General features: G+C 42.7%; 1 protein-coding gene across 7 annotated transcripts in view; it reads right to left on the bottom strand.

The window, feature by feature from the left end:
• Positions 1-281: 281 nt before the first annotated feature.
• Positions 282-14,903, bottom strand: part of RASGRP3 (RAS guanyl releasing protein 3) — a 107,509-nt gene continuing 92,887 nt past the window's right edge. For 6 of the 7 annotated variants that reach the window (XM_004765467.3, XM_004765468.3, XM_004765464.3 and 3 more), the window contains 5 exons: positions 13,777-13,924; positions 8,905-8,941; positions 6,660-6,785; positions 5,956-6,320; positions 282-2,191 (listed from right to left, as the gene is read on the bottom strand). In XM_004765467.3, the coding sequence (XP_004765524.2) occupies positions 2,183-2,191; positions 5,956-6,320; positions 6,660-6,785; positions 8,905-8,941; positions 13,777-13,924 (685 nt within the window). In that variant the 3' untranslated portion in view covers positions 282-2,182. The remainder of the gene's footprint in view (positions 2,192-5,955; positions 6,321-6,659; positions 6,786-8,904; positions 8,942-13,776; positions 13,925-14,903) is intronic. The other variant, XM_004765469.3, reaches the window with a different exon arrangement.

Below are 14,903 nucleotides of genomic sequence, written 5' to 3'. Positions count from 1 at the left end.
GGTATTAATGATCATTAAAGCTACAAAAGGGAGGTCTGGAGGAACCAGACGTCATAGTTCTTTTCCCTTCACTGTGGGTTTGCCGAATTTACTTATCTTACTGATAATGGGAAACTGACAGATCAGAAACCTTAGAGTCACCACTGATTGTGAGTAAATAACGTAACCAACATTACAAAGAAGCTTCATTGTGGACACAGATTCTTCTTTAGCAAATTCGTAACAGCAGTGTGTGTGTGTACCTGTGTGTGTATACACGTCTGCACACAAATATACGTTTGTTTCATTTTCTTTGTTGTTCATATTTATTTCTTTTTTAGTTGAAGTACATTTAGCATCTTTGTCACAGGAAGGCTGACAATATAAAACTCTTCTTATATATGAAAACTCAAAACTAACCCAAACTAAGTGACGAGTGTAATAATCGCTTTGAGAGGAAAAAGAACAATCCAAGTTTTCTTCCTGAATTTTCTTAAAATTAAAAAAAAAAACAAAACAAGAATGTTTCATGTACTTCAATTGCCATTTTCTGTTTGTATTTCATTGCATTTGTGACTAGGAATAGATAATATATACACACAGAGCCAACACTTGGGGATGGCTGCTTGCTTTCTGAGGTGCTTTGCAAACGGTGAGTTCTCTTATTACGTAGCTTATTCAAAGCTCCCTCAATTAATAACTTCATTTAATTTGCAATATTTCTGCAAATCGATTTCTCAATCTGTTTGGCACAATTAAGTCTGTCCTAGCAAATCCAGAAGTGTACTTTAAGGCACCATCTCTCCAGAGGGTAGAAATCAAATGTTGCTTGTCTTTGTGCATCTACCACAGGACCTGCCCCAAGCAGGTGGTCAAGTGTTGGGTGAGTAGAACTGTCCTCAATTTTATATAATGGAAAAAAAGAAGAAAGGTATTTCTTTACTGAAGTGACTGCGCCAAACAGAAATAAATTCAGCCTTACATGGTAGACACATCTGAACTCCCAATGAACCCCAGTGCACTTCTGTGGATACAATTTCTCACTGGCCACATGGCAGCAGGTCATTCCCCTTGTCCAGTGGCTCAATCTATTTTCCCTATTTGAACACCTTGAACTAAGTTCTTTGTCCTCTAATCATGTAAAAACCAGACCCATGCCTAGTTGTTTAGGTCAAAGGGAGACATTGAAAATACTGGTACTTTAAAAGCTGAAATGAAATAGTATTAATCCAAGGTGGTTCCTGATGATTTGATTTCTATGACTATTCTTTAATTATGGATGGAAATTTCTTAGGAAGAGGACAAAAGCTCTCTTTTATAACCCAAATTTTTCATTTTTAATAAAGTTCTTAAAACTGTTTTGAGTTTTTAAAGAATTGCTGGTTGTTTTTCATTTCACTAAGTGGTTTGCTTTTCTCCTAAATTTTATTACCCGAAAACTTAATTGATTTTGTAATCACTCTCCATATTTTTTTTTACTGGCAATCTTAACGGGAGTCTTAAGAAAGACGGCTAAACCTAGTCAGCTAAGACAAGTACACTTAATTTTCCCTCACAACAATTATAAATATCAGGAGAGTTTTCATGGCTTGTCATAGCTTCCTTATGATGCAGAACTAGTAAGACTTATGTGAATATAAATGTATGACTTGTTACACATTGTAATAGCCACTGTAGGATAAGAACAATGTAAACATCTCCTTGTGTTAGAAGAAACACCTCATTCCAGGATCTAAAGAGCTTTCTTGTCTCTCAAGAAAATAAGTCCTGGTCCCATCCCAAAAGCACAAAACAACAACAACAACAAAACCCCTCTAAATTGACTTCTCCTCCACCAGAAGTTTACAAAAATACTGAAATAATCTTCTCACAAAAAAGTAGAGTTTAGAGAACGTGTATCAAGTACATGCAGAAAGGCTTTCACTTCACTCATATATAAATGGGAAAGATACAGGAGACATCTACCAACTACATCACCCAGACCTGGTGACACCTGAACTAGGGCTTGGGAGGAGGAAATAAATAGTTCATATGGTAAATCCTCGGTCCCATAGTCCAATCAGGGAAACCCATGGAGTTATCAGGCAGTAAAAGTCCAAGATATCTTTTCAGATAACTTCCTGAGTTGGAGAATTCTTCAGACTTTCTCATCGTGCTCCTTCCAAATGCTGACATTATTGCCTCCAGTGTCCTCAGCCCGAAGTCAGCCATCCTGAAATATGAATCAGAATCTGTTGTATGGCTGGGTCACATTTAACCAAACAAGAATATTCTTAGATAGTGGCTTATTGGTTACATTTGAGGGAACATCTCAAATCATCAGTACTTTGTACCCTTAAGATTTAGAGGGAATGAAAAGACCATGTAGTCTATCTACCTGGCTAATGAAATCTTAAATCTTATGGAGTCCAACAAGGTCCTTCACATTAACGCCCCCTAAATAAGGTGCATCCCAAGACACTGGTCTATGAAACCCTTCTTGTTGAAGTTTCCCTCTTAGAAATCCACAGCATAAATCTGTATAAGGACACTGAGAAAATCTGTGAAGGAAAACAATATGGATCTGCATAGATATATAGAGAGATACATAGGGAGAGAGATACATAAACATATCAGACTGTTTACTCCAGGATTTCCTAGCCCTTCTACAATATTTGTTAGCTAGATTTAACTTAACAGAAGATAAGGGAAAACAAAGAAGCATTATAAGGAAAATAGACATGTTCTCACTGCCAAGAGAGCAATCATGACCTGACATTTGTCCCTGCCATCCAGTGCCTCAGTGATCATTGGTGAAATGATATGCATAGTCACAAAAAATGTTCAGACCCTCAAATTTTAAAATGAGTTTAAATCCTGGAACTCCACCAAAGGAAATACACAGATTACAAACATAGCTTTCTTTTCTGTCAGTTTCTCGTTTTTACTCATTGGATCACAGACATTATCTGAGTCTACATAATAAATCTGTAGATCACTTCTCTGAATGCCAGTCATTTCCTTGCCTGGCAGAAAAAAGTTCTTAAATATGAAAACCCCTTTGTCTACGTATTCAACTCTGATGTAATTTCATCACATTTTTTCCTTTTTCCTCAACAAGGTAATTATCTTTTCATCTGTTACTGATTTGGATGAGGACACTGTATACCATATGCATTACATATACAAACATATTGTGTTCTTTAATTAGCACACATGAAATTAAATACTAGTAGTCAGTGAACCATCCCTATGATTTATGACATGAGAAAATTGAAAGGATAAGACAATACTTGAATATAAATACTCAATTTTCAAAGAATAAAATAAAATTAAAAAAATCCAGATCTTTGTCTCTATTTCCTTATAAAGACTGAAGATCAGGAAATCCTACTCATGTAAATGATTGTCCTACATTGAACAGGCCATGAATTTCTCCTAGTCCCGGAGCAAAGTTTAAGTACCCTGCAGTGCTAGGAGAATAGAAGTGAGCTCATAGCTGATTTCACTATTTATTAAGCAAAAGCAGGTACTCCCCTGAATTCAGAGGTGGTCTACAAGGTGAGCACCATCTTGAAAGCTCTAGGTAGGCATCCTATGACTCTGCCCATAGAATCTCTTGTTTTTCCTGAGATTTTAATTATAACTACATTGCTCATGGAAACAACCTCTATAGGCTGAGGCAGTAAGGAATGACTAGCACTATTTCAAAGAATCTTGCACAGCAGTTTCTCACTTTTTTGGGGGGGCCATAGACCCCCTTAAGCATCTGCTCAATGCTGTGGACCCTTTTTCCAAAATGAGCATATATCCATAATTTCACATAAAATATAATACAGTTTCATGAATTCCTTAAGGCCCTTCTTGAGACTGCAAGTTAAGATCTCTTCCCCTAGAATATCTTCTTCTGTCATAGTATCAGGAACATTTTCTTATTCACCTTTATATTCCCAGTTTGAACTATGCCAGGCCAGTAGAAGAAATGGAAGGATAGGACTGAAATATTTGCCAAGATGATCAACGAAGAAATGTTAAAAAATAAAGTTGGCATTGCAAATCTATAGGGACAGAGAGTAAATTAGTGGTTTACTTAGGGTTGGGATGAGGTAGGGGAGATGAGCTGTGACTGCTAATGGGTATGTTCAGAGATGATGTAAATGTTCTTTTTCTTTTTTTGAACAATTTAATTTACTTACTTATTTTAGAGCGAGAGAGAGCACGAGGGGGTGGAGAGAGGAATAGAGGGAGAGGGACAAGCAGACTCCACAGTGAGCATGGAGCCTGATGTGGGGTATGATCCCACGACCCTGAGATCATGACCTGGGCTAAAATCAAGAGTCGGATGCTCAACCAACTGAACGATCCAGGCACCCCCAGAGGATGATATAAAAATTCTGTAATTAGATTGTAACGATGGTTGTATATCTCTGTGACTACTGAAAACCAATGAATCATATATACACTTTATTTATTTATTTTTTAAAAGATTTTATTTATTTATTTGACAGAAATAGAGAGAGCACAAGTAGGCAGAGTGGCAGGCAGAGGGAGAGGGAGACACAGGCTCCCCACTAAGTAGGGAGCCCGATGTGGGGCTCGATCCCAGAACCCTGGGATCATGACCTGAGCCAAAGGCAGCCGCTTAATCCACTGAGCCACCCAGGCACCTTATATATACAGTCTAAATGAGTATGTGGGTTTTTTTTTTTTTTCAAGATTTTATTTATTTGACAGGCAGAGGGAGATCACAAGTAGGCAGAAAGGGAGGCACAGAGAGAGAGAGAGAGAGAGAGAGAGAGAGAGAGAAGCAGGCTCCCCACTGAGCAGGGATCTGGGATCATGACCTGAGCCAAAGCAGAGGCTTAACCCACTGAGGCACCCACCCAGGCGCCCCTAAATGAGTATGTTTTATAGTACATAAATGAGGTTTCAATTATGTTGTTTTCAAAAGTTGGTGTTAAAGAAAGGAAAAAGAAATGGCTCAGCAGGAACTTACAGTAAACTGCCTAAAACTGAAGATAAATTGTGGCCTCCTTATTAATTGTCTTCAATGAGGAAGGAACTAGAGGAATTTTGGTTAAAGGTCATTGGGGTTTTTCTCATGGTGGGAAACCAAGGAGACTGTGTGTTTAGGTGACTTACAGAATGGAATGTGGAGGACCACCCATAAGAATAAAGAGTACTGGCTTGATCCAGTAGGATCTTTGCCTAACCCAATAATTCTGTTTATGACAACGACTCCATAGAGAGGCGATGGCTGCCCTCCATGGCACTGCTTGAAAGGTTAGGAATACGACACCAATTTCCCCAAATCTTTTTTCTTAATATACTACGGACTGTTGACTAATAAATTTATCTACGTCTATCTTGAATCAATTTATATTTTCTGCTTATTCTAACAAATTCCATATGCTTGGAAGATGTGACTGTAATATTTATGTGGAGCCAGAGCCTGGCTTATAGAACCTTGAGGCGCTCATGTCTCTGCTTCTCACCACCCCCTTCTCCATGATGCTGTCAAAAGCCTTTTTTTTTTTTTTTTAAATTTTTAATTGAGGGCAAGAGTTTCCAATGCTGCTTCTCTATCTGCAAATCTTTTGCTTCCATTACCCATCACTCTCCCTCCCCGATCCCGAGTTTGGCCCTGATTCTAGCTTGGAAAACTACACTGGTTGGTACAGGGCACTGGTCTCTTGGATACACGCAGTAAGTCATGGATCCCTGGGACATCATTTCAGTACCTAGAAATGGCAGCCTCACTAAGCCTTAGAATCCATCTGGTTCCATTTTAGACATGATGAAACTGTGCTGCAAAGAGAAGAAGTCATTTTCCTGGGATCACAAAACTAGCCAACAGCAAGATGGAAAGTGGTATGTGTTAATGCCTAACGATTCGGTTCGCAAAACTGGCTGTCTCCTGGACTCACTATAATGCTCATCTCCGCCCCTCTCATTTTCTTTCTTGCGATATTACTTGTGGTTTGACCCAGCACTGACCTCACCGTCCTGTCTTGTCTCACCCGCATCTGCTTCATCCTGGTCAGGCTCGAACTCCGTGCCCCGGTCAACAACATCCACGCCAGCCTGCACTCTGGGCTTCTCGTTTTCCCACTTGGCAAAACCTTTGTCCTTTGCTGCTTTGTCATGGAATTTGGATTTCATTTTGGGGAAGGTGTGGGACCCTGAGTCCCCCCAGCCAGCCTCGGACCATATGGGTTCAGTCTGGGTGGCCTGGCTGGTGGTAGCCCGCTGGAGCCGCACGGAGATCTTGCGAGAAGAGCCTGTGACCAGTGTGATGGCTCTGCTGTCCAGGTCTCGGTGTCCAGCAGCGACGCCAGGGAACTCGAACACCTCATCCTGCACTAGAGTGGGGGAAGGCTGTTGTGATTATTTGACATCTGATCACTTTCGAGCGAACCATCAAAGCTGGGGCAAACAACAGGAGTCTGATGGTCAAGGCCCTAGGGGCACAGACCAGAGGCAGACCCAAATAGGCTGCAGGGAAGTTGCGTAGCAGTGAGACCCGAAAGCAGAGAGCAGCAAGTGGGCGTCAAGGCTGTAGCCATAGCTACCCTCCCGGAAGTAGGTCTGGATGTCGATAATGACACTGACCAGGTGCAGATCCAGAACCCAATGGAAGCCCAAATGCAAGAAGGCGAGCAGAAAGAAATCAAGGTAGAAAAGAAAGCAGAGGCTATTACCTGGGGGCAGCGAGGGACTTCCAGGCAGTGACCCATGACTACTACCCAAGGAGGGCGCCCGGGTCAGTCTCCTGCAGGCCAGAACCAGGAGGTCTTTGCACTGTTTGTGACAATTGGCTCCACAGTCTGAAAAATTCCACAGTATCACAGATGATTAGTGGGAACCATGGGCATCGGGTGCTGCCTGGGCTTCCCGGGTGCCACCTGAGCTGCCAGCTGTGGCCTCCCGTCTCCCTTCCTATGTTGACTCAGAGTCCGGCCAAGGCCTGCAGGGTGTGGCCAGGGGCTGGAAAAGGGCCAGTGGGGCTTGTTAGCCTTCTTGGCGTTTCTCTCACATTTCCTCGACTTCTTCCTCTGCACAATTCACTGAGGTGCTAGGGAGCAAACCAGCAGGGGACAGACCTACTGGGGAGTTGCCTTTGCTTCAAACAGAATGGAAATCCCATGGGATTGGGGTTCTCTCCCAGGCCCAGACAGATTCTCCACCAAGAGGCTCCCTGAGCCAGAATGAGGGAAAGAAACCCCAGCTTCCAGTGTCGCCCCAGGACCAACAGCCACCTCTGATCAGTCATAGCGAGGTGTTCATTCAGTATTCACTTGCATTTTTTTTTTTATTCTTCTTCATTCCTCCAAATCTTTTCCAGAACAAGTGATTTTATCTCCTGCTTTCTTTCTTTGCCATAGAAACAGAAAACAAGGTGGGCTTATGCCCAGGGTCAGGTTCCAGATTTGACTATGGCTTTGAAACAGCAGCAGACTGTGAAAAAGTCCCATTAGATCGCTTTAGTTAACAAAGTAGACTATTAATTGCTATTTGGGGTAGAAAACTTTGGCTGCTTTGGAAAAGAGCAACACAATTAGTTCCCATAGAGGGTCCTACATTTCTCTTAGAATAACTGAACAGATAGGATCAATTTAAAGAGCATATTTCTTGCTCACTATCAAACAGGACCTTTCTAATTCTTTCTAATGCTTGCTTTCCCCCCAAATGGTCTTATTTCAAATGCTCTTGTAATGACATCATGGAAAGACCAAATTATAATGAAATGTTCAATCTATTTTAATTAGGTTTTTTATTCCATTGCCTTTAAGAGAAAATACTGTATATACAAAGATGATCCAAGGGCTTAATTGATTTTTGTCTTCATAAAAGTGTGTGTGTGTGTGTGTGTGTGTGTGTGTGTGTGTGTGGTGTATGTGTCTTTTTAGAGGATAAGGGTCAGAAACCAGAATAAAACTATGGCTAGGTGATAAGATACTGCAGTATCTTTGCAGCTTGCAAGTAAAAATCCAAGTTATACTCAGACAACGAATACCAGAAATTAAAGGGAAGGTTTTTGAGACTAATCTAGCTTCAGGGAACTCTGTTCATACAACACAAGGGCCAAATGCTGAAAAAGAGCTGGGGGGGGGGGGGAAGGTACCATAAAGGAATAGTATTAATCTGAAGGCATTCTGTGATGAAGATGTTTCCTTTTGTAGCTATATCTTTCAAGAGCATTGTCAGATTCTTAAAACCACCAGTATAAATAATGTGCATTACCTGTCCAGCAATTTCATAAACACCAGTAATAAATGATGATCATATATGCATACATAGTAACAAAGTCCTGAGTGCTTATTGAGATGAATTTGTATTGCTTTATAAAGTATATATTTATACTTGATATACTTGATTGATATTTATATATCAAGTACATATTTATTTGTTTCTAAATTTCAATTAAATGGGGGAACTATATGAACAAATTCACTGAAAGGGACAAAAATAAGTTTTAAGGCTTCCTTCTTTTCTCATCATCATCTGTGATTTGGTGGAGATAGGAAAAGCTACCTATGAGAGCAGATAGAAAGGCATACATATTATGGGAATGAGTGTCTGCTTATTCCCATGAAGGACAAAGTTCTTTTATAAGGTATTTTGGTTAGGCCTGTCCCACTCCAGAACCCCCACCCTAAATCTGTGCTGAGGATTCATAAGTTATCCTAGAGATGGGGCCACATGTGTGTGGGTTGATAAGGGTGGTTTGCTTGCTCTTGCAACAAATTATAAAATTCCAATTGGGACTCTCCAAAATTCCAGGTTATTGGATTTTCCTTCCTAGATGTGTTATCTCTTCAGTTGCCCGTGGCCCAAAGAACAGGGTTCTCTATGATGCCAAGAGTTTTTGTGGTTTCATCAGACAGATTTGATTCCTGCCCCAAATGTCACATTTTAAAATTTTACAAAATAACATTGATTTACCTTTGCATTTGTATCCTTGCTTGATTATGCCCCAAAGCTGTAACAAGAGACAAAAGAATGTCAGAGAACCTGAATTAAAATCTGGAAACAAACAAACAAACAAACAACCGCCCCCCCCCATCCCCCCCCAATCTCCCCCCCCCCCCCCCCCGCACACCCACCCCCCCCCCCCCCCCCCCCCCCCCCCCCCCCCCCCCCCCCCCCCCCCCCCCCCCCCCCCCCCCCCCCCCCCCCCCCCCCCCCGCCAGCCAGAGAGAAGGAAGTAAGTCTTGGGAAGCATGATGGTTGGCAGAGCACAAACAGGATGTAGCTGATCCTGACACCCTTCCTGTCAGACAGAAGCTCACTCCAGCTGGGGTGATAACAGCTTTGCTTCCCTTTTCTTTCTGGAAGCCAAATGGGAGCCGGGATGGGAAACTGACAAGGGTACATTTATTGGACTTTGGTATGATGCGCTCTCAGCACAATGCACAGGGGGAAACTCCCACTGTTTTTGGAAGCCCCCAGCTCCCTCTGCCTTCCTTTGAATCACTCCAGCTGCTCATGGCGCCCCCTACAGGAAATTAGGCAACGGATGGGGACGTATATCCCACTAAAGCATTTGCGTGGCACTAGGTTCTTTTCAAAGTAGCATTTGTATCTTGAAAGAATACGGAAAAGGGAAAAGATCTATTTGTTTATGTATCCATTCTCTGATTGCTCAGTGTTTGGCCTGTGTCAGGGCTCAGGTTGATGCAGTTAAGGCTACGATTCTGCCAACCACACAGGAAGCAGGATGTAGGAAGTGAGGAGTGTCTCAGGAGAGATGCAGGGGCCCACAGTTTAAGAAGGGGGGGGTGTTTGCCCAACTGATTCAGAGGATCGTCCTGCGGGTAGTGTGTTCGCCCTCCTGACACACCGTGTTCTTCCCCGTGTCTCCCTCAGCATGGCACGTGGGTCCCCCAAACAGAAACATATAATATTGATGAATTCAGTGGGGTTAACCCAAGCTGGAAGAACTCCCATTTTTAACCTTTTAGTGGTTAGGTTAGGTGACTAGTATCTATTTAATAAAATGATTTTGAAAGAAACAAGGCCGGTGGCCTACTAGGGCTGATGGCGGTGTCATTTACACGTGTGATAGGGGACCAATGCCCTGAGTGGGGTTATCACGACCCTCCCTGTAAGAAGAATGAAGAGTTGCTAGTGTGAAGTGACTTGAGGCATCAAGAAGACTGATCCTTACCCTCTGACCCGGAAATTCCACCAGTGGAAAGTGATTCCTTTGAGTCTTAAAAGTTATGGGGTCCTGGGATGCCTGGGTGGCTCAGTCGGTTAAGCCACTGCCTTCGGCTCGGGTCATGATCCCGGGGTCCTGGGATCGAGTCCCACATCGGGCTCCTTGTTCTGCCGGGAGCCTGCTTCTCTCTCTGCCTCTGCCCACCACTCTGCCTGCCTGTGCTTTCTCTCTCACACAAATAAATAAATATAATCTTTAAAAAAAAAAGTTATCAGGTCCTTCAGAGTACATTATTAAGATGGAAATGTGTTCTGGGAAAGAAGGATTATTAAGACAACTAACTGGAAGCAAGGCCTCAGTAACTCAGTGACGGGAAGAGGTCAGGAGCAGTCTATATAGAAAAGGGAAGTGGCATTGGGGTAATCATAGCATGTCAGAGATTCAGGGATCTTCAACATAATCTAGTTTGCTTCTCTCGCATAAAAGGTGAGTGGGATGGTCCAGAACATTAAATAATCTGCAAGGTCCCACATCTGGGAAACTCTGCAGTGATAAGACACTGTTTCCTCGCAGAGCCCTTGATGATAGAAATAACCATAATAATGACAGCTAACATATTGAACTTCGGTTGTGTGAGAGGCACGGTCTTAAGCTTTTTATGTGTACTCACTCGCTGAACACTACGTATGTATAGACCGGGCTCTAGAGAGGTGAAGCCACTTGGCAAGGTCTTGCTGCTAGTGAGCAGGGAACAAAGACTTGGGTCACAGGAGGGAAGGACAGGAAGCCACTGCTTCTGGGTGTTTTGTGTATGAGCAAAAACCACCGATTTAGGACAAGGAAGGTTAAGATTTAAGAAGAATTCTAATGTCCAGATATGGCACAGTATTAGCATAGTTGCAGGAACTGCTAGAAAACACAGAATGAAGCCTGCGTCCTATCAGGAGGGACACTCCGGGCACTGCTTGCTAATGCTAATGACTAGGAGACAACACAAGGCAGGAAGAGGCTCTGGGTCAGTGTGCCAGCCATGACCGGAGACAGGGACCTCATGGAGATGGGTGTATAGGACTATTTCCTACAGTCCTTTGATTTCAGAGCTCAGGTTGCTTTAGGATTTGGAGGGACTATGGTGTGAAGAGCACTGGACTGGGAGTCCAGTGCACATGAGTGTACACGACTCATGATCCTTCTGCTAATGCTCCCTGCAATTGTACAGAAGTCACTTACCTTCCCAGATCCCAAAATAAGAGAATAGCAAAACTCGTTCAGTTTGGGAATTCTAATTCTAAGATACATATACTTCAAATCATGTTTGTTTTGCTGACCCCTAAAATGGAATTTATTTTAAAAGCAGGTGGTCCTGGCACAGAAAAATGATTCCTTGCCTTCACCTGCAATTCTTTCAGTGACACATCTAAACTTATAAATTCCTGTTGAAAATCAATGACTTTGTGTGTGTTTGTGTGTGTGTGTGCGCGCGTGTGTAAAGATTAAATTAAATCACATCCACGAAATTAAATATATTTTAAAGAATAAAAAGGGCTATTAAAACTTTAAATGACTTATTTTCAGTTAAACTCTAAAATTAATCATGGAATACTTTTAAAAGAGAAGTATTAACTCTGAGCATGCTTGATATCATTTAATTATCATAACAACATGGTAAGTTTTTTTTTTAAAGATTTCTTTTATTTGAGAGAGAGAGAGAGAGCATGAGCAGGGGGAGGTGCAGAGGGAGAGGGAGAAGCAGACTGTTTTCTAAGCAAGGAGCCTGACATGAGGCTCAGTCCCAGGACCCTGAGATCATGACCTGACCCAAAGGCAGATGCCCAACCTACTGAGACACCGAGGTGTTCTATGATATGGTAAGTTTAAACCTCCTTTCCCAGATAGGAAAACAGAGACTCAAAGATGATCCGTAATTTGCTCAAGGACAAAAACTTAAAAAGGGCAGACTTGAGATTCAAAGTCAGGGTCCCAGACTCCAAGTCCAGAGCTTTCTACCTTATCACAGAAGCATCAAGAACATGATACCAGCAAACCTGCTCTGATGAGTCAGGAAGGGGAGTGTGGAAACTCCTGGGAAAGATTCCTTGCTGTTCCTTCTACAGAACCCGTGGCTCCATAGAAGGAAGAGATACCCTGAAGGACTGTAGGGCACGGATAAGACCTTGACCTTTGATAAGAGCCCACCAGCTCTCACACCATACCAAAGAGCAGATGTCTCAACCTGACTTTGGGTGGAGCTATGCCATGGCCTAACAGATTCCCTGGGCCCTGCTCTGCAGAAGAGCTTCATGTGGCCCTATCCCATATTAGCATTTTTCACGTCAGATACAAACAAAAATTCCCATCAGAGGATAGAAACATGAAAAAGGGGACATATTTGTTGTATGATAAAGTGGTCAGGCGATAAAATTCGAATGGTTAAGCTGACAGAAATAGAATCTCTCCTTCTCTGGGGTGGGCAAAGACAGCTGGTTGAGCTGGCCTTGCCCCTTGACCACATCAGCTGCAGTGACCCCCTGGGGCCATCTTTGAGGTGACTACTACCTCTTATTTACCCATTCTTGGGGTGTGTGTGTGTGTGTGTGTGTGCTTGAACACAAACTCCTGTCCTTGGGCCCCTCAAAGCCAGTCCTTCCAGCCTAGGATGGGAAAAGTCTAATTTTTGCAGTAGTAGCTGTGAATTCAAATGGGTCACCAGTAGAACCTAAATGGTTGAATGAAGCTAACACAACTGAGCTTTGGCATCTGGATGAAGAAGCAATCTTCAGGCTGGGTGCTGGGCCACCTGCATCTGGAGAACCACATTTTCATCTTCTAAACTTGGGTAACAATTCGACTTTCAGGGCCCATGACTCTTGGTTCAATATCAGGGCCAACGCTGCGCTTAGCTGCTAAAGAATTATCAAATGTGGGGGAACAGAGTGTACAATCTTCATTCGTGCCATGGTATACGTAGAGCAAGGGATTTAGAGTCAAGACACCTGCATTTGAGTCCTGGCTCTGGTAATTACAGGCTGTATGATCCTTTATCCTTCCTCTCTGGACCCCTTTGTCTTAATAGGCAAATGGAGAGAAGGAAGTATTCACCTCATGAGCTAGTTATGAGGATTAATTACACTAACATGCATGGAAGTACTTCATTACTGTCAAATGCCAAATAAATGTTATTTATTATTATAACCATCTTCTCTCCAAAAAGATTTTTTTTTTCCTTTTGAGTTATGAATCATTCAGCCATGCCCTGATAGATTTCTAGTGACTGACAGCACATGAAACAAGAACTGGGAGGAACTGGCTAAGATAAATAATCCCCCTTAATTGCACCTACTATGAGTATTAACGATGAATGCCAAGGCTCATTGGGCAGAGCCTTTCGTTGGCAGGGATTAACAAACTGCTCTCTTGAGTTAACAATCCTCGCCATCCCTTCCTGTCACCAGCCCAGCGTTCCTAGAAAGAACACAATGAAACCTGCAGATTTTGCTTTTGTTTTTAACTTAATTTTTAATTTCAGGGAGCCATCATAGTTTACTTCTGATCTAAAGCAGACAATGAACTCGGTTGGGGTATCATCTTCCTATCTTCTCAGAATGAGGCGCAAATAACTGCACACAAGAGAAAACAATAGAAAAGGGACTTACAAATCCTGCACAGTGTTCGCAGAAGGTTGGCTTGAGATAGGTCATCTCCTGAAAATTGTGGACAAATCCAGGTCCCATCTTACAGTGTAATTGGGACTTAGCTCGCAGAAAGTAAGCCATCATTTCGTCTTTACTAATGAGGCCATCCCTGTGAAGAGAATCAGAGAAGGGAGGGATCTTTGAAGACCATGTTGTGAGGTGGCTGACACACTGTAATCACCCAACTCCCCAAACCTTTGTGGCCAAAAGCAGGTGGGCAGTGTTCTCCTTTCTGAAAGGAGAGGACCTCGAAGGACAGCTTTTGGTGCAAAGGCTTTCTTAGTAAAGAAAAGAGACGTATGTATATCCTGTGGTCCACAGCATAGAACTCTCCTTCATTACCAAATGGAAGCTTCTAGAAGGAAATATCCTTGATCCCATCCCTTAGCAACAGGGTGTGCAAGAATCAGGCTGCTGGAGAAAGGCAGAAAACCGTAATAACTGGGCCCATCATTCTCAAATTCATTCAGCCTGACGTCATTTGGGCCACTGCTGTTGGTAATCTTTCCTTCATGTCTTACTGGCTTATGGACCATCTGTTAGAATGATTCTTTCAGATCTTCACATAGAACCTCTGGTTACACCCACCAGCACACAGCCAGACTTCTTGTTTATCAAGAAGATCAAATCCACTTGAAGCACGTGGTCTTCATACCACCTTCTCTCCACGTCAGCAAGTGACAGAGCATGTGCCCTTCTGTGCCAATTCAGAATGCCTTTGGATCTCATCTGTCCTCTCTTGTGTCCTCCTGTCTCTGAGGAAGTCATGCTCCCCTACCCAACTCTGCAGTCTCCCAGGACATGGCTCCTTCCATGTTCCGCTCAGTCTCTTCACCCACTCCTTCCTCTGTGTACAAGTACGCTCACTACTTCCCCATCTGGAAAATGTCTTTCCTTTTTTTATTATTTTATTTATTTTTTTAAAAGATTTATTTATTTATTTGACAGAGAGAGATCACAAGTAGGCAGAGAGGCAGGCAGAGAGAGAGGAGGAAGCTGGCTCCCTACTGAGCAGAGAGCCCGATGCAGGACTCGATCCCAGGACTTTGAGATCATGACCTGAGGCAAAGGCAGAGGCCCAACCCACT

The sequence above is a fragment of the Mustela putorius genome, unplaced genomic scaffold (assembly GCF_011764305.1).
Source record: "Mustela putorius furo isolate JIRA1106 unplaced genomic scaffold, ASM1176430v1.1 tig00000281_pilon_pilon_pilon, whole genome shotgun sequence".
Taxonomy (NCBI): Eukaryota; Metazoa; Chordata; class Mammalia; order Carnivora; family Mustelidae; genus Mustela; species Mustela putorius.
Note: the sequence above shows the minus strand (reverse complement) of the source record. Positions and strands in the feature narration are given on the sequence as shown.